This window comes from Sander lucioperca, chromosome 1, assembly GCF_008315115.2.
Source record: "Sander lucioperca isolate FBNREF2018 chromosome 1, SLUC_FBN_1.2, whole genome shotgun sequence".
NCBI classification, from domain to species: Eukaryota; Metazoa; Chordata; class Actinopteri; order Perciformes; family Percidae; genus Sander; species Sander lucioperca.
Window position 1 is genome coordinate 27,888,191 of NC_050173.1, and position 24,958 is coordinate 27,913,148.

Sequence of the window (24,958 nt, forward strand, 5' to 3'; positions counted from 1 at the left end):
AAAGTGTCAGGTGCCCCCTGTGATGTCTAGGTCTCCATGAAGAAGGCAGGGAAGAAGAAGCTGTCAAAAAGTTTCTTGTGCCAAGGTGGTTGTAGATACATGTTTACCTGCCACTTAACACTTTCTTCTGTCAGACTCACAATGTGTCCTTGCTAGCCTACATAAGAAGAAGTAGTAGCTAAAGATCTTGGGAGTTGATACAGTTATAGTAGCTGCAAGTTGTTCACCATATTGTTCTTTAGGTCCACAGCAGACAAAACCCATGCTCCCCCTTTTAAACCAATGAGCTTGCTATCTGAGGTGTAGTGCTGCAATTTGAGATAAGCACTACTTGGCTCAGCTTTGGTTTTGTTCTGATAAAGCTGGTCTAATTAAGCTTGATTTTATCGGAATTGCTTTTAAGCACAGCACACAGCCGGAACAGATACTTTGATTTCAAAGTAGCCCTTGGGAAGGACTTGAGGAAGAAAGAGAAGGAATGAGAGCAAAATTAGTGTGAGTACGAGTTAAGAGTTGCATTTTTTTTAATTTACAAAAGACATGTTTCTATTCTTAGTTTTGCTATCTTCTTTTACTTGCATGACTGCTTGCAGGTTGGGTGGTTTGTTGCTGGAGGAGAAGAGGAAAACGTGTATTTCTCTGGTAATGGCAAAATATGTGCCATTTCCTTAAATTAATCGTGTAGCATTGAGTGTCAACGTGTTTTGTTCATAAATTCAATTTGCCTGAGTGTCGTGTCTCTTTGAGCACACGCGAGTTACAAAAGATTGATCACCCCAGTGTCTGGAAAAGTGCTGTGTGCTGAAAATAGCAGTTGTCTCCACTTATTTTCGAATGTTTCCCTTCAGCTATAGCTGTAAGCACAGTAGAGAAACAAGATGCCTGGACCCTGATGGTAAACATTGGGGATGAGCTAGTTCACTCATGTATGCAAAGGAATTGATGGCCAAGTCTCCAGCTCCACAATAAGTCACCCTAATGATCCTAGTTTAAAATAATGTCTGTTCTGGACCAGAATGATAAAAAGGGTGCCCCTCTGACTCATTAGTATTGGGGCGTAAAGATAGATGACCCAGATATAGAACCCAAGCTTATTTTTGAACCCTATTTTCATTGAGCAGTATGCTGCATGTGCACAGCATGGGCACAACATTTCATGCTGTTGGCCTCATAGCATTTTAAGTGTCTCCTACCTGTCTCTTCAGCCATGCCAACTGCCTCCAGTTCTCTAGTTTCATGGATCCACACGACAGTTTGAATGGTGGGCTGGGGGGATGTTTTTCGAAGACCGGACCCGGTGTCATTGACTGAACAATGATAGAGCGCCCGAGTATTGAGCGGCTCCACACTAAATCTTTGTAAAGAGCACTTAGCTCCCATGCGTTAGCCACAGAAAGAATATCTGTCAATGACCATCAGTGGATGCTTTCATCCTGCCTGTATTAGTTGCTAAGCTCTATATATATTTTTCCTCCTCCTCAGCTGTAAAAGAAAAAGTATATTGTATGTGTTATTATATACTTTATCCTGTTTTAATGTATGTTTCGTTCTATAAAACATTTGCCTCTATTTTCTGTTCTCTTACAGAGGGAGATGAAACCGGTGTGATGGATAGCCTAATGGAAGCTCTACAGTCTGGAGCAGCCTTCCGTGATCGACGAAAACGAACACCACGCAATGGTAAAGGAGCGAAAAACATTGTCTTTATTTAATGCTTAGTTTAATTTATAATTTTCTTTTATTTCTGACAGTCGTACCTGCCTGCAGAAAATAATACCGCTTGCCCCCTTTAGTTGTTAAATGTTTGCATACTGTCTATCATATGAAAGAAGCTTTGCTCTCCAGTTTGTATATAATTAGTGTGTATTCCAGTGCTTGTGTCCTTTTGACTATAGTTTCAAGGATTTGTGAGTAACAAGCACATAAAACATGGACACGTATAGGAACATATGCATATACAGAAAGCTGTCATAGAAACAAGCACACATGTGGCCCAGTGCAAGTTATTAGCGATTTATTGTCCCTTTGCTATTCATAAAGCACTTATTATAATGTAGCCATGCTGGCTGCAGTTGGACCAAGGCTGATTTAGTGTAATCCTGGTGTTAACACATTCCATTCTGCCATGATGAATGGCCTGTACCCAGGAGAGTACCACCTAGTAGGGGTGCCAGGATCAATTCATATGCAAGTCAGAGTTCTACAGAAGAGCCACAGGTGCTGCCATTTCCACACTGGCAATCGTGGTAGAAAAAAGGAAGGGAAAATAAAATCTGACCAATGGCTGGATTCGATGATTCTGCAATAGACAGGATACACACAAAGCAAGCAGTAGAAATGAGCATACAATTTTAAGGTGGAGCAGGCAAATTTCTGTCTAAACTATCTTTTTAGATTGTTGCTGGGCAGTATTTACATTTAGAAAGAGTTGTAATACTTAGGGTTAAATTTGAACTAAATTTTGAAATAGACAGCTGTTTGCAACTCTTTGCCTATTTAATGCATATTGTGTTCAAGTTACTTAAGTGTTTCAAGTCAACAGAATTAATAATAAGATATTTTGAGTTTATCTTCTTGGCAATGCTCACATATTGACGACATTTACATATGCTAGTATGCACCGTGACTCTGATATCTCATCTTTAGTGACAAAATTGGTGCATGTGTGTCTATTCAAAGTAGTTGAATAATTTTATTCCCCAATAAAAGGATTTCTGCTATGATTTTGGGCAATATAGTGCATGTTATTATACACAATTATATTTTAATGCTCTTTGTAAATCAAAAACAATTAATTTCAAAATATTAATATAACGCATGTAAAATAATTTAACTATGATTAAATATTTGAAAAACCATACACAATACACAAGCGAATAATAACTAACACACACATGCGCACATACTTTACTCTTATTTCAACACCTATAATGCTGCTTATCAATAGACATAACCAGCTCCATTCTTCACTTGCAGCGTTTTCATACCGTATTTCTGTGTTTGGATTTAATGTGAGCCTGTGCCTGTGTCCAAATGTGTATGCAGGTGTCTTAGTAAACCTAAAGGGTTTTTGCCAGGATCAATGTGGTTCATTCTTGCCAAATATCTGAGATGAGTCACCTCTGATGCACATTTCTCTTTTCCTTTTTCACCATCCTTCCCCTCTTCTTTTTTATTTTCTTTTTCTTTCTTTATGTTTTTTTATTACCAACATTGTTACAGGTGATCAAAGCCCTTCCAGTCCATCGTCTCGGTGGCCGGGTGCTAACTATGGTAACAGAACCCTAGGTGTGTGTATTTATCTTTTTAACCCAGGCCCAACAACACCCTGTCTCCTACTGCACTTCTCCTGGCTGCATAACTCACAGGTCCTTCCTGTCAGAACACTCAAACTGAGCTGGTCTACAACATGCAGAGTCCTGTGCTGAGTTACTGAATTTGACTTAGCAAAGCATGAAAATGCATAATATGTAAGATTTACTGTAAAAAAGCAAAACACACAATACAAAAGAACAACAACATGCCATTTTAAGTCCTTGCCACTATGGAGGTGTGGCATTAGGTAACATTGTATCCCAGTTACTGGGTTACTGTTGCTAATGGCCAAAAGGAAGAAATTCACAGACGAAATGGTGCCCTGTGTTTATTGGAATAAGAGCAAGTGAAACTAACACCAGTGGAGGTCACATCAAAGTTATGTCAATTGTAGGAGTCGTTATTAACACATGTCTACCTACAGTAAAAAAAAAAAAAATACATATACCTTAAATAATGCATCATATTTCATTTCAAATACATTTCTTTTGAACATAGAATCACGTTGCAATGTACAGCAGTAGAGAAGGAAAATCTAGACTGGAGAGACTATAATTGCCAATTATGCTAGTACTGCTGAGTGGCAAGATGTAAATCTTACATTGCATATCATTTTAAATTTTAAATTACCTTTAATATCCAATACAGTAAGGTCAACTCGTATTGAAGTTGCCTTTGTGTTGGCCCCTTGATCCTAAATGTTTAAAGGTGCTGTAGGTAGGATTGCGAAGATCCAGGACTTAGCCAAAAAATTTGAATATCGACAACTTCTCAGTCCCTCTCCCCTTTCCATTAAAGCCCAAAATTTTCTCCTAAGCCCCTCCCCCCACAAGGGAAAATGAATGCGTGTGCATGAGCAGTGATTGACACGCAGTTAGACACCCCCCCGGCCCTGATTGGTGCATCTGAACAGGGAGCTGTGGATTTTTGCAAATCGCACTACAGGCTGAAGGTGGTGCCAGAGGAGCCGGATTTCTTTTTTTTTAAATGACCTGCTTCATGTAGTTCTACTCGAACATAGGGTCAGTTTCAGCAAATATGACAGAAAGTTAGTTTTATAAGTCTTACCTACTGCACCTTTAATCTTGCAACACTAATACAGTCCTAATAGCGGTCATTTTTGATTCATTTGGCATCATTTCTGCCTTGTAGAGCAGCTCCAGTTATTATCGAATTGTCTTGCTCTTCCTGTTAGCCTATGAGCATGATATCACTTCCTGTCTTGTGGCAATGTTTAGGAAGTGTTCTGCTGGGGAGGTCCTCCATGCTTTGGCCACTCATAATTGTGTTGTGTAATACCTTTCTTTTTCCCTATATGTTTGGTAAATGGCAAACTGATGTGCAACAGAACCCCAGATATGCCTCTTTTTGAAGGATTATTGCCTTGTATGCCCAACCCAGTCTCATGGCAGTTCGTGAAATGGTCACGTTATTTAATTTATTGATTTGTGTACATGGACACGTTTATGTCATTTTTTTCGTGGTGGTGAGCACCAATTGTAATGTAATGTATTTCAATGAGAAGCATATTTCGTGATCACAGCATGACTACGGTAGGGAGTAGTATGAAAAGCTGAAAATCCACGTCGGGAGGTTGGTCAAGGTGGTGTATGGGTCAAAGAACACAGGACTTTCACCCCGGAGACCGGGGATCGCATTCCCGCGTGTGGCGTTTTATTTCCCCGTTGTTCTTTTCCTAAACACAACTGTCCCGTTGTTGTCGTCGCATGTCCCCCAGAGACCCCGGGTCATGTCCCGGTGTGTGACATGTCCTTTCCCCGTTCTTCTTTTCCTAAACCCAACCTCCGTATAGATGCTTCCAGTTCCGTGCTGAGCACCACGAAAAAAACGAGATGTCCGTGTACACGAATCAATAGATTAAAAACAACGTGACAATATCACGAACTGCCGTGAGACCGTGATGGTATGCCATACTGTGCAAGCCTACTTTGAGGCAACTTTGGCTAAAAATGAATTGTCTGCAACTCTCGAGAGATTGGTGCTCTGTGTCTTGCAAAAATGTTTCTCTCGCTCTAATATATTTAACCTGTTTTGATTGCATGTCCAAGTACCTGACATTTCTGGTGTATTCATTGATGACAGTATAGCTCAAACGTACGTAGAATGTGATGCTAAAACAATTTATTTATTTATTTACAAAAGTAATGTTCACTTCAGAAGAAGAAAGAAATGTGTTCATATTTAATTAAAGCGTAACTCTCGCCAAAATACAACCAAGGGTCTTTTTGTGAATATAACCGAGTCAAACTTTTGTTTAAAATTATAATTAGGACGGAAACGCCACTTTTAAGATTTACCGTATTCTCGTTTTCGGTCAAATGGCCTTTTGAATGGGAGTGCTAGGGGCACTACTATGATAGCATCAAAATCACTATTTTTAAACACTAAGAAGGCTCAACACAACATGAAACTTTGCTCGAAGTATCACCAGAGGCTCGACACATGAACTTGAGCATTGAGAACATTGTTTATGTACACAGAGTTTAATAAAAAGAAAGGTTTTGAACAATTCACTTTAGCTATTGGTTTTTCCGGTTGCTGCCATCTCGCCAGTCAAAAAGAGTCGATCTCTCGAGGACGTGAGGATGAGAGCCAACACGAACTGGTGGTGTGAGTGTGGGGGAATATGCCAACTGAAATAGAGTGTCTGTGCTGTGGCGAGTGGGACAAGGTACTGCTATCGATGACCAGGCTCAACGTGTCAGATCAAGATGAGCGTGCCCGCACTTGTGTCACAGCTACCGAGGATTTCTTGGCGTAGATCCATCCTGCAGTCCTCGACTTTTTTTCCGGTGCGATAAAGTCAACTGGGAAAAACGCCGAATGGACCCAATAAACAGCTGTCCACAGAGTAAGTGATTATTGTAAACATGATGCATGGTTATTTTACGGGATTGATCGACCCTTATTAGACCTGTACTCACACAGAGTTGCTGTGTGATATCTCTGCGCCCAAGTAGCAGTGCTTCAGCTGTACTTCCACCCAATATAGTCCCAAGTCAGTATCTGCCTAGGAAATCGTCTAGTCTTAATCTGCATTGCTATTTGTACTTTTTGTGAATACGCAGGCCACAAGAAGTAATTAGGTTGTTTTTTGTTGTTGTTGGCTCACTTTTACTCACGACATGCTAACCGGCAACAAATGATTCCATTCACTATGCTAAGATAAGCTAGCTGCCGGACTAAGACAATGCATGCACTGAGACAAAAATGCGTTTGCCCACCTATCTACATCTAGGGGAGACGTTGAATACGGTGGCGTGTTCCTTTAAACAAATGTTTGACTTGGGTACATTCACAAAAAGACCCTAGGTTGCATTTCGGCGAGAGTTACGCTTTAACCGGAAGCTTTTAAAGTACTTTTTAAGTAAGCCAAGGAGAGGACCTTGGCAAGCTGACACCTGGCTATGAAAACCATCTCTAAAGATGTGGAATGTTACCTCTTTAGTGGGAAGAAGCTGTTGCTAGTAAGCAAGGCGTGGAAGTAGCAATTAAATATAGTTACGTTTAACTCTATGCACAACACTATCTCTAGAACCAAACTCCTGGATAAGAGCTGAACAGCTTTTCAACAGCTGTGGACATACAGAGTGACAATCGCTGGGTGAGTGTGCTAATACCTATGAACCCCAGATTAGCACTGCTAGCACTGCTATGTTCAATATTTCAATGAACATGAGGATAGAGAAAGGCTCTGGCTGCCTGTGCCTGTGTGGCAGCCATATGGACTATCAGGCCCTCTAGTAGGTCCTGGAGGGGGCACCATCTAGTGCACCATAGTTCTGCAGGGGAAGGAACGATTAGGTGGATTGATGGGTAGGAATGGCAAGCCTGAAAAATCAGGGTTCTGCTTTGGTGGTTTGCTGCCAAATGTGAAGTGGAATGGATAAAGCTTGTTTTATGGTTCTGCGCAGGCTCCACGCAGAGCTTTCGCCATAGCCTACGTAAGTGGCCTGATGTTTACACGCTGGTGTGTGCGTCGAGCCGGCACGTGTGTGTGTGTGGGGACTCTAGAATCATAGTGAGAGAAACCAAGTGTCTCCCCTGTGTTTTCTGACCAAAGTGGGAAATCTTTAGCAGGAAAAGTTAACCCTCTCTTGATTTCATGTTGTTTATGGAGAAGGAGAACCAGGAAATGAGTCAGGGGAAATGCAACGCTACCAAGCCACGGCCGAGCGAATGTAACTACACGTCGCTGCGACGTGCGTCGCTGCGGGGGCACCATCTAGTGCACCATAGTTCTGCAGGGGAAGGAACGATTAGGTGGTACCAAGCTGGAAAGGTCGAGTAATGTCAGGCGCAGCCAGCACAGGAGCACTACAGAGGAGAGACTTAGCAGAGTTAAAAGCATGGTCACACTCATCATTCCACACAAAAGGAACCACAGGACTACACAACTTAGTCAGAGGAGCAACTACTACCGAGAAGTTCTTACAGAAACAGCGATAGTAACCTGCCATGCCTAAGAAACGCCTCAGTTCTCGCCTAGTGCTGGGCACTGGTAGTGATACAACAGCAGCCACCTTAGCGTCCACTGGCCGGACCTGCCCCTGACCAACCTGCTTACCAAGGTAGGTAACAGTAGCCTTACCAAACTCACACTTGGCCAAGTTAAGGGTAAGAGAGGCGTCCGCCAGCCGCCGGAATACAGTTTCCAGACTGGACATGTGACTCTCCCACTCACTGGAGTAGACCACCACATCGTCAAGATACACACTGCAGTTAGGTACATCTCCTAATACACGCTGCATCAGGCGCTGAAAGGTGGCAGGCGCGTTCTTCATGCCGAAAGGCATCACGGTGTACTGCATAAATGCATCAGGAGTGACAAAGGCTGATACTTCAGAAGCTTGCTGTGTCAAAGGAACCTGCCAGTATCCTTTAAGTAGATCAAGCTTTGTGATACACACTGCTGGTCCAACCCTGTCAACACAGTCATCCATGCGGGGCAAAGGGAAAGAGTCCGACACAGTAACAGCATTCACTTTGCGAAAATCAGTACAGAAGCGAGGACTACCGTCAGACTTAAGCGCCAACAAGCACGGAGAACTCCAGGGACTATAGCTGGGCTTGGCAAGGCCATTCTCTACCAGATAGCTAACCTCTTTTTTCATGGCTTCCCTTTTAACGAGCGGACAGCGATAGGCATGCTGTTTAATGGGAGCGGCATCGGCCACATTAATGTCGTGCTCCAGCACACTTGTACGTGATGGTACATCTTGTAGAATACCAGGGTACCTACCAAGCAACCTAATCACATCTTGTCTGTGAAGCGCGGAGAGATAGGACAGCTGCTGGTTGATTGTAGACAAGAACTCAGAGTTAGCTAGCCTACCACACAGATGACCTTCACAGGGCGTCAACAAGTCGACCTCCAACTCAGGCTGAGTACCGACGAGAGAAGAAACCCCTACCACAACAATGTCTGAGGTCTTCTCTGGTCCTCTCAGGTCAGCTTCTCTGGGATGAAAAGATTTCAGCATGTTAATATGACACAAACGTGTCTTCCGTCTACGCTCAGGCGTACGGATAACATAATCTGTGTCTGAAACTTTACCTTCCACCACGTACGGACCTGAGAACCGGGCAGCAAGAGCAGAGCCAGGTGTGGGCAGCAAGACCAGCACTTTATCACCTGCGTCGAACTGCCGCTCGACTGCCTTCTTGTCAAAACGTCTCTTCATGTTGGACTGAGATGAAGACAGTGACTCCGTGGCCAACCGTGTAGCATGGTGCAGACGCTCTCTACAGCGGGATACAAAGTCCAACACGTTATTTTCACGAGAGTTATCACCCACTAACTTCTCCTTCAACACTTTCAACGGGCCACGCACATTGTGACCGAACACTAGCTCTGCTGGACTAAACCCTAGAGACTCCTGTTTTGCATCACGGATAGCAAAGAACAAAAGGCACACCCTCATCCCAGTCATTCCCAGTCTCATAACAATACTTTTTCAGCATTGACTTCAAAGTCTGGTGCCAGCGCTCAAGAGCACCCTGAGACTCAGGATGATAGGCACTAGACACAGAGTGGGAGATACCCAGAGACTGGAGAGTCTGCTTGAAAATCCTGGACAGGAAGTTTGTTCCCTGATCAGTCTGTACGGTCTTCGGCAGACCATAAGTCGTAAAGAACTTAATCAATGCTTTAGTAACCGCCTTAGCGGTTATCTTGCGCAAAGGAATGGCCTCAGGAAAACGGGTAGAAATACACATCATGGTGAGCAAAAACTGATTCCCAGACTTGGCTTTTGGCAATGGACCCACACAGTCGACCAGAACATGCTCAAATGGCTCACCAACTGCGGGGACAGGCCGCAGCGGAGCAGGGGGCACAGGCTGATTAGGCTTACCTACCATCTGGCAAGTACTGCAAGTTCTACAAAAACGCACTACATCTGCCTTCATTCCTGGCCAAAAGAACTGCTGGAGAACACGATCATAGGTTTTGCTGATGCCCAAGTGACCTGACCATAAGTGCTCATGCGCCAGCGCCAAGACATGCTGCCGACAGTTGACAGGGATCACTACCTGCATAACTACCCCCCAATCCTCCTCTGAGTCGGTCGCCACCCACCCTGACCGTGAGACCCACCTACGCATCAACACACCATTCTCCACAAAGAATGGCAGTTTTCCATTACACTCTGTCTTGTTGACAACTGACCTCCAACACTTGTCTAGTGAGGGATCATTTTTCTGAGCTTTAATGAGAGCCTCCCGTGTAAGCGGCAAGGGTGCAGCAGCGTCAGGCACCAGAACTGTATCTGTAACCTTTTCACCAGGCTCACCTGAAGTACAGCTTACGGGTCCACCACCAGAGGGCACACTTTCCCCAGAAAGTACAGAAGCAAACAAGGAGTCAGACAAATTAACCTCTTGGGCCCGCTTACGACCCTGCGCTCTAGTGGTCACACTAGCTACAAACACATGAGGGTGTTTTATGGCTAGCTCATCGCGTTCCGACTCAGGAATGGGGGTGCACACAACTTCAGGAACAGGATACACTTTCCCCCCTGCAATATCATTCCCCATGATAAAGTCAACGCCGTCAACAGGGAATCCTGACCGGGCGCCCACTGTGAAATACCCTGTTACTAGGCCAGACTGTACATGAATCTGATACAGTGGCGCCTGCACAAAACCCATTTCAATGCCCCTTACAACTGCACTCACACTTGAGCTGGGACCTAACGGCAGAATGTCAGAAGGATCAGTGACTGTGAACAAGCTGTGTCTCGCAGTATCCTCACTGGACGCTGATCCTCAGATTTACCTGAAAGAGACACAAAACCATCAAAAATGAACGGTTTAAAACAGTCATCAGGCACGTCAGGATTTAGAGACTCCCAAGGATTGGACCCTAGGAGAAGTCTTAATCAATCCCACACCCTTAGGCTGTTTCTGAAACGACCCCTGCTGCTTCCGCTTCCAAGCGTCACAACTAGCCACCAAGTGACCGGACTTACGGCAGAAGAAGCATAGTTTCTCCGACTTTGGACGCAAGACAGCGCTGTCGTAACGCACCGGAGGATCTGATTTTTGGGGAGCTTCACGTAGAGAAGTATCACGTTTATTAAAAACGGCCTTATGCGTCAGCATAAACTCATCAGCAAGAGTGGCAGCTTGCTGCAAGGTGGAAACTTTCTGCTCGTTTAGATACACTGTAGTACGCTCAGGCACGCAGTTTTTAAACTCCTCCAACAACAGCAGCTCACGCAAAGAAGACAGATCGGCAACCTTACACGCTGCACACCACCTGTCAAGAAGGATCCCTTTCTCCCGCACAAAATCAACATATGACTGGCTCTGCGCTTTTCTAAGACTGCGGAAACGCTGTCTGTAGGCCTCAGGCACTAACTCATATGCCTGCAAAATGGCACCTTTAACTTTGTCATAGGTGAGCCCATCCTCCACAGACAAAGAGGAGCAGGCCTCTTGAGCCTTACCCACCAGCTTACACTGCAACAAGATGGCCCACACGTCTTTAGGCCACTGTAAAGCAGCAGCAATCCGCTCAAATGCACCGAAGTAAGCTTCCACCTCTGACTCACGGAAAACAGGCACCAGTGAAATGTGCTTACTCACGTCAAAACTGACAGAACTGGGAGAATGCGCGCCAGCAGTGGTAACATTACGGGCTCCCAAACCCGCCTGTATTTCCATCTGACGCATCTTTAAAGCAGTCTCCGCCTCCACCTCCAACTTCTTCAACTCTAACTCTCTGCGGAGCTGAAAATCTCTCTCTCTCTCCTCCCTCTCTGCCTGAAGGCGAAGTAAACGCACCTTTAACCTGGCATCCAGTTTGGACCCCGGAGATGATTCCACAGACAATGGTGACATCGGTTCAAACTGCGGTATAGTGACCGGCTTTCGGTCAGCTCCCTCAGGTTGAACAACCGGAGTAACATAAACGGGCTGATCTGTTACATCAGGTGTGCTCACCTCTAGATCAGGGCCGCTCACAGGTGCAGAGAAAACTCCCTGACTAACGAGACCAGTAAACACAAAAGCCTTTAGCTCAGCTTTTCGGAGGGAAACTGACACAGAAATGCCATAATGTTCCGCGATCTCATGCAGATCTTTCTTTGTACATTTATCAAACTTGCCTAAAGTGGGGTCAGACACAAACGTACTTAATTCAAAAGCCGCCATCACCCATAACACAAGCACAGTCACGCTGAACACAGTAAGTTTAATGTTTGATATTAATACGCCCAAACAATAAGTCTCTAGCCTCGCCTTATGGAAACAAAAACTTCCTCAGAACCTGCCTAACCACCACTAATCCCTGTTTATCTTCTGAAGCCGTGCCGGGCTCGAGGCAACTTACAGGCAACACATCAGCGGCCGAAACCCTGAAACGCCAGCCCCCTTTGGAGAATGCCGTCTCCGCCCAGGATTGACTCCGAAAATAAAAAAGGCAAAACAATAAATTAGTGTCCGAAGGAAAGGCTGATTAGGCCCAGCTGGACACTACCCTACCTAGACTGAGGAAGCAGTTTCACAATCACACACTAGCAAAGGTACGGAGGCAGCACACAGGGCAATATAAAAATATCAAACAGAATAACTTACCGCAACAGACAATGAAAACATGCAAACAAAGGATCCCGGACGAGCCCCCAAAACTGTTACGTCCCTAATCTGTCTAGGGGTGGAGGACGCAAACAATTTAAAATAATAAACCCGGGAGGTCTGAACAAAGAAAAGATAATTTATTATACAAAAAGAACACAAGACAATCTTCAGAAGGAAGACGATTACAGGCTCTTAGTCACTGGCTTGATTTAGCTTCTCACAGCAGCACTCCTCAGCTCACTCTGCTCAAACACGGCTGGCTTTCACTGCAGCTTCCCCACTCTTTCACTCTCTGGCTTCCACTGAAGCAACCCCTCACTCTGGCTTGGCACAGCCATTTAACACCTTCCCTCATCAGCTGATCAGCTGCAGCTGCAGGAGTCTCATCACCAGAACACACCTGAAGAGAATCTCACACACACACACACACACACACACACACACACACACACACACACACACACAGAGAACACAGCAAAACAAAACACGGCACGTAACATCTAGCTATATAATTCAATGTGAGTAGCTACACAAATGTTGAAATGACATAAAATGCCTGTCCCTAGTAGCTGTGATAAATTAGCCTGAAGCTAATGCTTACCTGTTCAGGAGGAAATTAGCCAACTCTGCGTCCTTTTGGGCTCTAAGCTGTCTTCATCTTTCAAATACATCTCCAATATTTACCCAGACGGGTTTGTTACGTCTCTGGTCACACAACTATTAGAAACATGCAGTTTTTTTTGTCAGGTAAAATCAATCTCCGTTGATCCTGTTCATTTGTTTGCTGCTTTTATGGCTGTACTAACCTCACAGCTGTAGCGCGCTGGGTTTACGTTTTTACAGGTATATCTGGCAACCCGGCCTGGCTGACAAACTGGGCAGTTGATAACAACAAACAGGCCAAAACACAAACAGAAATTCCGTCATGGAACGGAAATTTCAAAAGGAGAAAATACTGGCATAGCATTGTTGTCAGAAAAGATAGTATTTCAACTTAGCATGTTTCCTTAATATCTGATGACGCATTGGGGGCATTTTTGGATTTATTACAGTAAATATATTACATATTGGACCTTTAAAGAAATGCCAAGAAACCAGAGCACGTTTTTCTCCTATCTCAGAATGCTGTGTGGACTAGCCAGACCCTCCTCCGCAGCACTGTGGAGGAAGTTCTGGCAATGCGAAACTATGTTCACGACAGAGGGTAAGATTGAGCATAAGATGGGACATGCAGTTTGTAGCTTCAGCAGTTTTGCAAGTATTGTGTACTGTACTGTCTTGGTAAGGATGAAGCTAAGCATGAAGGTATAGCTCCCAATTTACTAATTTAAGTTTCGGCCCTCACCTATGGTCAAGAACTCTGGCAAGTGACGGAAAAAAATAGATCATTGGTAGGAATGCCAGGGTTTGTTTTGCTGGCTGTCTGGGTTCCTCTCAAAGAAAAGAGCCCTCAGTAAGTAAAAGTGCAGCTCTTTTGTGCTGAAGAAGTCAATTGAGGTTGTCTGGGCATCTGATCAGGATACTTCCTGATCACCATCCTGATCTGTTGATCTATTCTTGACATGTCCAACTGGCAGGAGACCCAGACCATGAACATGCTGGTGGGATATACCCTGCCTGGAAGGTGTTGCTGGGTGGATGCTACCTGGACCCTGACAAATACCGGCAAATATGGTTGGCCATGCCGTGCCACGTGATCATTGTAAAACTAAACACTGCCTCTCTTTGTTTAAGAATATCCTTGATGTACTTGAATATTCTGTATGTCTGTGACCTATTTTCCTGTACTTGCAAGACAACCAAGATAACTGTGTTTCTTATGATGACTCTCTCTCCTGCATGGCATTGTGCATCAGACCCTTCTCAGTTCACTTTTTTTTCCTAGTGCATACCACTATGCTACCAGAATGTATTGCACTGACGGCTCCGTGTTTATTGATATGGAACCCGAACTGTGGTTTGATAAACAGCTGTATGGATTCTCTACCCTGAGGTGATGAGAGGGGGAAATCCTTTTGACATGCTGGCTCCATGGATTTTTTCTAAATGGAATCTGGAAATGAGTTCAGTTGCTATAGAGCATAGGGAGAATTTGTGCGTAAGGATTTGTGTTTGTCCCCTTTCATGAGATGAGATAAATTCCCCCAATGCTCTACTGTATAGCAACTGAACACATTTCCAGATCACATTTAGTAAAAAATGGAAGGGAACAAACAAAAATCTTTATGCACAGTTTGAGGGAAATTTTTCCAAGTACTCTCCTTAAAGAGAAACAATTAAGTTCCCCAGTGACGGACAATTTGGTGAAAAAAGACATCTTAGTCACTGAAAGCTGTCTTTGGGTTGTCACTTCTTAGTGCATGGTGGGAGCTGTCAACGTTTTAGTCAGTATTTAAAGAATGATGGTATCATTTTTGGGTCAGTACAGCAACTTGTTTCTGTACTTCTGTTGTGTACATATTTGCTTTCTCTCTGACTCGGGGACTAACAGCATTTTAGTCTCTGAATTTACTGGTGGAGAAAGTTCTTTAAGCAGTTCTATCAGACAGTGTGCCAAATCTGTTCAGTCCTGCTTGTCATGTCTGTTGTAATCTCATGCTTTAAAGATTGATTAACCTCCTGTCATCCTCAAACAAGCAGCGTGTACCAGAGAGAGTCTCTCAGTCGCATAAGAATCTTCGCTAACGTCAAAGGAGTTCATTTAAACCCAGCATGTAGCTTTTGTCGTCCTTCTGGCTAAACTACATCCAGCAGACTACCTCAAGTGTCAGAACACAATTCTAGATGCCGCCAGTCACAATTACACCCAATTCCAGAAGCATTTTCTATTTCCTTGTCTCCACTTTGTGTAAGATGGAAAACCTAACCCGGGAGGCAATACTCATGTGTTATGCAATTATACCAGCCAGTCCTAATTCAACACACAGAAGCTGGATGGATTAATGGAGACCAGAAAAGCCACATTTCTGTTGTGGGTTCAGTCTCATTTCAGGAAGATAATATATCAAGTAGTTTGTGGTGTTGAATGTGGTTGATTTTGCACTATATATTACTCTTTTATTTCTTTCTTTTTTTTGCAGACATTGTACTTTAAAATTAGGTTTTACTTGAATAAGGATAAGAAAGAATGTGAGTTAGCCAACTCCTTTTCTATCTCCTATTCCCTTTCTGGTGAGACAGTTACCTGGGTATCTTGCAGGAGATTGGTGGGTAGTGAGCAGGAGCCTCTCATACATCCTGGCTCATCGATTTTCGGTCAGGGATGAAAGCCACAGATTCAGTAGGTCTTTCATACTGGGGGGCATCCCAAAAGACACATCAATCAGATTTCAAAGAGAACCAAGCCAATCTTATTTATTTACTGCCTTTTCAGCGTCATTACAATCCCAAACCAGGGCCTCTCCCCTTCCCTCTCTCTGCCCCACTCTCCTGCTTCACCTTCACAGGTCAGTCCATCAAAAGTTCCCTCCTCTGTTCTATATAGTAAGCCTCTTAAGGACTTATTTGACATTGAACAGGGAGGGATCATCTCATTCCCATTAAAAAATAGAGATGCAGTGATATAATGCTTGTCAGGGTTACGGAATTTCAGCCCAACTGTCTAATCCCCTGAAGCCTAGCAGTTAATTCAGCTGGTCAGGCCAGAGAGTGTGCCCCCTGTAAGTTTAATGAAGATTAAATTACCTATTTTCTCTCATGAAATTTTAAAGGAAGAAAGGGGATGAATTTGCAAGGAGGCAAATGAAAAGACCAAAGGAAAGTGTCTGTAAAAAGGAGATGCTGGCAAAGATAAAGACATTGTGGGTTCTCTAATAACCCACAATGTCATTTGTGACATAAATCTTCTTTTAATACTTGATGAGTGATCGTAATTCCCTTAGCAATTAATATGTTCACACATATGTTGCACCCATCGCTTTATCTCTCTCTTGTCTCTCAACCTCTAGCAGTTTGTTCTCCTGTACTGTTTAACACACACACACACACATGTGCAAGCTTGTGTCACATATCGGATAAGGTTTGTTGCTTAGGGTGTTTCCGAGTTGATGGCTAAAGCCCTTTGCCTTCACAAGCTCCTGGCTTCCACTTCAGGGTGTTGATAGATGTTATTCATTGGGGCAACCCTAGAGGCGATCCTGCAGGAAGTGGAGCTAACATGATTTGGGACGAAGAGTGTGTCAGTGCCTCTTGCTATAGCCTGGATCGCTTAGTAGATGTGAGATATCAATAGAGTAGATGAGAGCAGAGCTCTGTAGAGACGTGCTGCTTGAAATCTATCACCTGCTTCTCATAGATAAGGACATTTACAACAGCCAAAGGGAAAGGCAGATGGGAAGGAACTGAGGCATGGACAGCCACTCTATTTAACATTTGACGTCCTAGGGCATAGACAAAGCCATTGTCCCTCCCATTGACCCATAGGGCCTTTCTCTGGACCTGATCATTTTTCATCCACAGCAGAAAACCCATCATGAAAATATAGATGAAGATTTTATGTACCATTTGAGTACCCTTGACGCATAACTGATTCGTTGCTTGACTCTGCCAAGAGAGGACGTAAAGTAAGTGAAGTGTGACATGCAGCCATTTTGTGAGGATAAATCAAATCTTAATAAAAGGCGCTCTCTCTGAGTGGAAACCAGGGGTCCCTCACCCCTGTCCCTGCTGTTAAGTACCCCCTAAACCCTCTGCTGTTTAAATTATACAGAAGGTACGGTATCTACTTGAGTACAGGGTGCCTACAGGGGGCTGCCTACATGCCCTTTTGGTGCCATTATGCCCTTTTACAACTCCCTGTCTACGAAAACTTATCATGTGGAGCCTAGCTCCCTTTGGTAACACTTACTTTTTCTTTTCTTTTTCTTTTTTTAAATAAAGTCAATGACCTAGTGCTATAATGGACTCAGAGCTCTCAACACCTATGTCCAATATTGTTTTACTTCATTGGCACAGGGCCTCATTGATGTAGAAAGTACTCAGCCGTCCCGCCTAGTGGACCATCAACGAAAAACTGCAGAGCAAAAACGTCTACTAGCTTATCATATTCAATAATATCCCAGAGCGTTTGCAGTGGGCTGCTTTTTTTTTTTTCTTGCTCACTCTCCAAACAATATTGGCTTTCAAGTATGTGGGCAGTTATGAAAGGTCACCCTAAGTGTAAATTGTCATTGCTGGATCAATTTTGGAGGGCAAATAAGCTTTGGAGGCCCCATAATGGAAGGTTTCATCTTATTTTTACCCAGGGCACACTCACACAATAAGATTGATATCGTTCATTGTTTGATGAATTCCTAATAGACCTATAAACTTGCAGAGCTTAAAGCCAAAGGAATGCCTGTGAAAGTCGGACCATCCCACTAGCTGAAAAATTGCCCTCATATAATTCCAATGGAATCTCGCCCAAGCCATCATGCTTAGTGTTGAAGGATGGGTGACTTGTGTCGGTTGAATTAAACCATATTTATCGCTCATTAGGCATACAGCAGGGCCAACTGATGATCGGCTAGAGAACAAAGAATGTGCGGTGGAATAGGATGCCATCTTGTGTGGTTATGTGTTCCACTGACAAAAAGTGACGGTGCCAGATTCAAATGCTTCCTCTTCTGCTGTCATACTTATGTGTTTTTTTTTTTACCTCCTTAATATGATGTGGCTAATATAGAAGTATAGGATATCATGTCCAGGCTGATGTTTGCATTTGAAGTGTCAGTCACTAACTAAAATCTGTCAGCCTCAATGAGGTGGAATTAATATTTTACTTTCCCATTAGGTGGGCTTGATGTCTGTAATAGGGAGGTATATAAAAGTAACGGCAGCCTGGGCGATGAGTGATAATAGTAATTCCCAATTGATACAGACAATTGAATGTGTCAAAGAATGTTAAATGTTCCATAATAGTAAAGGTGATGTTGGGAACAAGGATATTATATTATACAATAAATTATTATTACAATTTATGTGATGCTCTCAGCTTGAATTATCTGGATCTTGCAACATTGCTTTCCTGACTTGAATAAATTTAACATGTTTTCAGTGGTGTTAATTAAGTCATATCTTCCTTTTCTGAAGTGCAAGAAAGCTGCGGTTCCATCGTATACTCATTTTTTTGAGTATGCTTTGATGCGTATTTGGTTAACAATGTTTCTGAGATGAATCTGGCAGCAAGTGAAATTAACACTAACATCAACACTTTACATGGTTCCCTGTGATACAGTGTAAAACGTGAAGCAGGATCTATAAAGGTAAAACTTCCTGTAATGCTTGAATAAAAACACAAAACCAACAACTAAATGCATTCAGAAATACACATTTGTGAAAATTGCAGAAGAAATTATTGATTACAAGACAAAAACAAGTTACTTTTGAAGTTCCACGAGCTCCAATGACTTACAGTTGATATACTGTATAAAATATAATAAATGACTGCAACTTCTTTCAATCTGTAAGTTTTTGTTTTCCTAAAATGGCTGTACACAAAATACTGAAAAAAACGGCTCTCACAGACCGTTCCCCAATAGTGAAACTATTTTATTTATTTTTTTACAACAACACACATAGGGAGTGTGACTTTATTCTCTGATCAGGACACCATTACTCCACTATATCTATACATAACAAATATGTGTTTGCTGCTATATTAATTTTCTTAATGTTGAGTAGAGCATTATAAAGCCTGACAGACTTTTTAAGTTAAGTTTAAGGACAATTATTTCTAAAACTATGTTAGAAAACTTTAATTGGATTAGTGTGCACACCTTTCAATTAACACTAAGGAAAAGAATGTTTGGCAATTTTGATAACAGCAGTAAGCCTCCCACACCTTTTGTAGGATTTGCACATTTTCACAACCAAAGTGTTTTTTGCTTACTTAATGTGAATTCATGCAGTAGACCATCTATTTGGCTGTCTGAACAACAAAAAGCGCAATCTTAATAATAGGCATATATTGCTTATAGTCACTGACCTGAAAGTGTGACACCCGGGCCCAAAAGAAATCTGTACTTTATGAGTGATGGTCACTACTGCATCTGTGAAAACATCATCAGAGGAGCAATGTTTTCATCATAATACTGTACATGGTCAAGGATAAATGCCGCCACCTGATCAGACTTATAACTGAGAAAATGATTTATAATGTAGGTTGTCAAATTATTTGTGAGACACAAAGAGAGGGAGACAGATGACAAAACAGTTTAGAAAGGTAAAGAAAAAGGCTGATTGAGACTTTCAACCCAGTTGACAAATACAGTGTTCAAGGATTAAAAGAAACTGAACTTGTGATCTCTCAAGTTATGGTGGAAAGAGGTACGTACGTGACAGGGAGAAGGTAGAAGAGAGAAGTATGGGATTAGATGAAATGGAGTGAGTGGATGTATTGTTCAGTGATAGACACATGTATCCATAGTGATAGCTATAAAGAGTTAAAGAGGGCAAGAGAGACCGAGAGGGTTAAATAAAGGTAAAAAGCAGAATAACAGAATACCATCCTCTAATCTCACGCACACACACACACACACACACACACACACACATACTTGGTGTGCAATCAGCAAGAATGCTCCCCACACTCAGGCACTCCCCCTCCAGTCAAGCATGATTGTGCTTGACATGGTTCCATCACTAATGCTGATTGATGCCCATTTGCTAGGCTCTTCACATTTATTTATTTATCTGTTTATTTGCATCAAGTTTATTTATTGATGGGCCTCAAGGATATGGCAGAAGTAAGAAATGGAAGGCTATAAGGGTGTGCAACATTTACACGTGAATGAACAAAAGACAGCTGGAGGACAGAGTTCACCTTTTCTATTTAGATTCCAGCAGTTGAAATAGCTATTCCTTTCTGGTAATGGAAAAAGTGATATGGCCCATTTAGTTACTTAGCACTAATCCCAGTGGTTTAGCCGCATCTCTATTTTTTCTTTCCTTTTATCTCTTTGTCTTTCTTCATTCGTTCTTTTGACTTCTATTTGGTTAGTGTCTGATGGAAGGATTTGAGTGGGGTCAAATTACTCCCTTGCCTGTATGAATTTTCCCAAGCTTCAGTAGCACTCTCAGCCACATTATGTGCATGCAGCATGTTACTGTTGTAGTTGACCACCAAATACCCATGAGGGTTTTAAATACATGCTCTATTTAAAGGTGCACTATGAGTTCCTGCATTGTTTCAGTGCAATTTCATTTTTATCTCAAATCGTAGGCATCTCTCCTTGATCCGCTAGCTACCTGCCCCCTGAACACACTGTGAAAAAGCCTGGTCTTGGGAGACAACACAGGGGTCGTAATCGTCAAACAAACACTAGGGGCACAGGCTGTGCACCGAAATACAACAAACCCATCCCAGCCAATCACCGACAAGATGGTTGGGGAAGGGGGTGGGGGTTAGTGATAGTTAGTCAGTTAGTTATGACAGTTACGAAAACATGGGGGGAGGGGCAAGCTTGCTCTGTTTTGTTTGAAATTTACTTGGAACGTCAACAGAAGTGACGTCATGCAGGAACTCATAGTGCACCTTTAATGCCCAGTGTTTACATAACCTCCTATTTTAGCGTAAATCAAAGTTTTTGGGCTATGGTCTTTTATTTTGTCATGGCTTTACAGATTTTGTCGTAGCTTTTTAATAAGATCTCCCTTTCCATGTGATTATTACATAGAATGATGCAGTTAGAGCATAATGAGTGTAAGTGGAATTGTTGTTTATTTTAACAATGACATATTTGCTGTTGTAAGCTACTGAGGGAACAGCGATGCTTAATTACCCACAAGTGTACAATTTGAGATCATTAGCTTTGGAAGCCAATATCTTTGGCCAGAGGTCTGCCAGAGGACCTTTGGTCCAATGTTGTAGTGGTAAAAAGAATGCCAAGTTGAAAACTGCTGAGGGACTTTTGTTTAAACATCCTTTCCACATGATCCTCATTTTAAAATTTCTGGAAATCAGTTGCCTTAAGGTAGTTACACACCAACCAGATGGCCGACCATCGGCAGAAAAGGCAGTCGGACTGATCAGTCGGGTCCCCGAGGTCCAAAAAGTGCCTCAGAACACACCGAAGAGACGCCGACTTGAGCATACGCTCTGCACATGCGCGAAACGTAATACGTCTCCCTAGCAGCTGGCGGAGCTGCTCTGTATTGTTTCCATTAACAGTCTGATTGTTTCCCAGAAAATGAAAACCGGCAGCTGATTGGACGAACGCGTCACGTGGTTCTTTTTTCTCTGGAAATTCACAGCCAGACTGTCATGGCGGCTTGTTCAGAATACGATCTCATATTGTACTAAAATAGTTCACCGGAACGTGTTTCTGAAAACATTTTAAGCGAGAAATAGGCCATGCAGTTGCTGAATCTGTCTTCATTTCAGATCGACAAAGGTTAGTTTAAAAGATTTTCGTCAGATTTTGAGAGGCTCATCCGCTCGCCATTTCCGGGTGAGTCCAGACTGCCCTGTTTCCGACTGAACATGTCGGGTCAGCCAAAATGAAGGCCGACGGCTCCTTGGACGGACGACGGCACGGAACACACCGAACAGACTCGAGTCACCGACCTCGCCAGACGGTCCGACGGCCGATAATTGGCTCTGTGTGTCAGCACCCTTAAAGGTGCTGTAAGTAGGATTGGGAAGATCCAGGACTTAGCCAACAAATTTGAACATCAACAACTTTTCAGTCCCTACCCCCCTTTCTGCTTAAGCCCAAAACGGTCTCCTAAGCCCTCCCCCCACAAGGGAGAATGAATGTGTGTGCATGAGCAGTGATTGACACGCAGTTAGACACCCCCCCTGGCCCTGATTGGTGCATCTAACAGGGAGCTGTGGATTTTTGCAAATCACACTACAGGCTGTAGGTGGACCAGAGGAGCCAGATTGTTTGTTTTTTTAATTACCTGTTTCATGTAGTTCTACTTGAACATAGGGTCAGTTTCAGCAAATATGACAGAAAGTTAGTTTTACCTACTGCACCTTTAATCTACAAGTTTGATTAACTTCTTCAATGGTAACTCTTAGAGCAGCTGCAGCAAAATATAAATGAGGATAGCAGCTGATTTAAAAAGTGATAATGTCCAATAAAGGTGGGTTAAGGGGAACTAAACAGAGCTGGGGGTCTTCTTTAAAGAGGGGATCAGTTGTCGGATTTGAGACTCACTTGGTAGGATTATTAGGAGAGGATAAAAGAGACAGAGAAACCATAATACAGAGTTTTTGCCTGTGCACCTGTGTATCCTGTGCCTCCATCGGGGGCTGAAGAGGAAACAAATTAGTTACAATTCTTTACATATTTTACAACACACCCAAAATTATATGAAAAGCTACCATGCTCCCTCTTCAGCAGGAGCTGATTGGCATCTGTGTTCTTATGGAGTCACGAATCCTACCCAACTTCATCTGTGAGTTTATTTGAATTCATCCAAAATGAAGGAGGAGGGGGGGATAAACAAGAAGGGAACACAACAGCCTGGTATTCATGAATTACATAAATTACAATGTCAGTCCCCTAAGACATGACTAATATGTCAAGTTTAAAAATAGCTTTGCCACAGTTCAGACCCTCTGCCTCCAGTGGACAAGGATTAAGCAGATAGATGGTAAAGGGTAGAGATTTGTGATTTGGTGTGTGTGTGTGTGTGTGTGTGTGTGTGTGTGTGTGTGTGTGTGTGTGTGTGTGGTGTCTGACTCAACTTTACTGTATACTTGTATACATGCACAAGTATATTGTGTGTGATTTATTATTTATTTGTGTACACTGTATATATTGTATATGTATTTGTCTATGTGTGCAGTTATACTGCATGTAAACCGACCTGGGTTTCAATGAAAAGTTCATTACCTCAGTATGAGGGCCTAAGAAGGAGCCGGACAGTATAGGGGTCATGCATTAGTGGAAAGCCAGTGAAGGTTCCTGAGTTTGTAATATCTGCACCCTGAAGGCATTGCCAGCTAAGTAAAGAACGAGGTTGCACACTGCATTACCTTTACTATTATATTTTTCCTTCCACTCTAGATGAGTTTCTTCCAGTGGCTCAAGTCACTGTTGCCCCGGGGCAGATTATGGCAAATGGGAGCTGTAATGTTTCTTAAGATTTCTGACAAGTCAGGGGAGAGAGTGTGTGTCCATACGTTTGATCTTTTTGTGTGTGTGCATGCATGTTTTGGTGTGATTGTGTGTGCTGTTTATTTGTGGGAATGTTTACTGAAGCTTAGCGTTCCTTGGCAGGCCAGCGGTTGACCTGATTTCTGTGTCACAGCGTGACTCACACAAGTTAGCTTTTTAAGGAGACCGTAAGGTCAGCGTGAAAACTAAAGCCACAGATATTTCACCAAAATCTTCTCCCATACAGACTCCAGCTGTGGCATAGCTGAATATGCATAAATATTCTGTATTGGCTAAATATAGCATTCCATCATTGTAAATATTCAACCACCATGCATTATGATTAGTGAGAGAGCATGTAAAATCATTTATGGTCTGCATTATTAAAGTCTCATACATGCTAGGGCTCTTTCTTCACTCCTAATACCACCATTAATATGTTTACGGGGGTGGCTACAGTCTGTCTAAGAAATTGATTTTTCTTTTGCCAATTGTAAAAGTTTTATGACAGTCAATATGGCTGAAGAAGCAGTCCTTTTATTATTTTACTGGATCTGCTGCTAGCTGAATAGATGGTTCCTGCTTATAAAGCTTGAATAATTGAACAGGGGAATCAGTCAATGAGTGGAGGTGGCACAAGCACTTGATGGCTAGATGGCTGAGATGACAGCTTGTGAAAGAAAAAGACAGCAGACTGATTAGCCAATGTGTCATGTTGCTTTACAGCTGTCTGTAAACTATGCTCTCTCATCTCTTTTTCGCCCTCTCCTTCTAACTCATCCCCTTTCTTAGTCTATTACTCTCCTTCCTTACTCTTTTACTCCCACCTTTACCTCTTTACTCTTGTATTACTCCTATTTGTTCCTTAACAACCTTACTTTGCCACATTTCTCACCCCCTCCTCAACCTAATGCCCTGTTTTCTTTAAATGTTTTATTTATCCTCACATCCTATCTCCATCCATCCCAATGACCCTATGTCACTCCAGGCAGAATTATTACTCTTGGATGGAACATCGGCTCAGTGGCGCCGTACTCTGCTCTCTCCACATTATCCATTTATGGAGTATCCCCTTTTGTGGTGAGCCATCTTCCCATAGCCCTGTAATGATAGGAGTCTTGGCGACCCTGTGCATTTGCACTGTAATATAAGACATTCTCATTAGTCCATGGATTGTGCTCTCTCTCATGTCCATTACATTAATTGCTACACATCACTGCCTGCTAGGCCTCTCAGTATTCTGTTACATTGCTGGCATTCTCTGTCCAGCATCACCTAACTATGGGCCACAATCTCTTTGCTCAGGAAGGTGACAAAGGTAATTGAAAAACGGTATATAGAGAATTGGAAAAGATGTTTTTAGTTTAAAAAAAATCTCAAGGTGATAATCTGGCCAGTTTGTTTGTGTTTTGTTACATGCGTGAATAGAGAAAAAAAAATTCAGATCAAAT

At 42.8% G+C, this 24,958-nt stretch overlaps 1 protein-coding gene across 7 annotated transcripts in view; it reads left to right on the plus strand.

The window, feature by feature from the left end:
* diaph2 (diaphanous-related formin 2) overlaps positions 1-24,958 on the plus strand; it is a 426,632-nt gene that overhangs the window by 368,536 nt on the left and 33,138 nt on the right. For 5 of the 7 annotated variants that reach the window (XM_031302826.2, XM_031302832.2, XM_031302830.2 and 2 more), the window contains 2 exons: positions 1,588-1,680; positions 3,223-3,288. In XM_031302826.2, the coding sequence (XP_031158686.1) occupies positions 1,588-1,680; positions 3,223-3,288 (159 nt within the window). The remainder of the gene's footprint in view (positions 1-1,587; positions 1,681-3,222; positions 3,289-24,958) is intronic. The other 2 variants (XM_031302828.2, XM_031302833.2) reach the window with 2 other exon arrangements.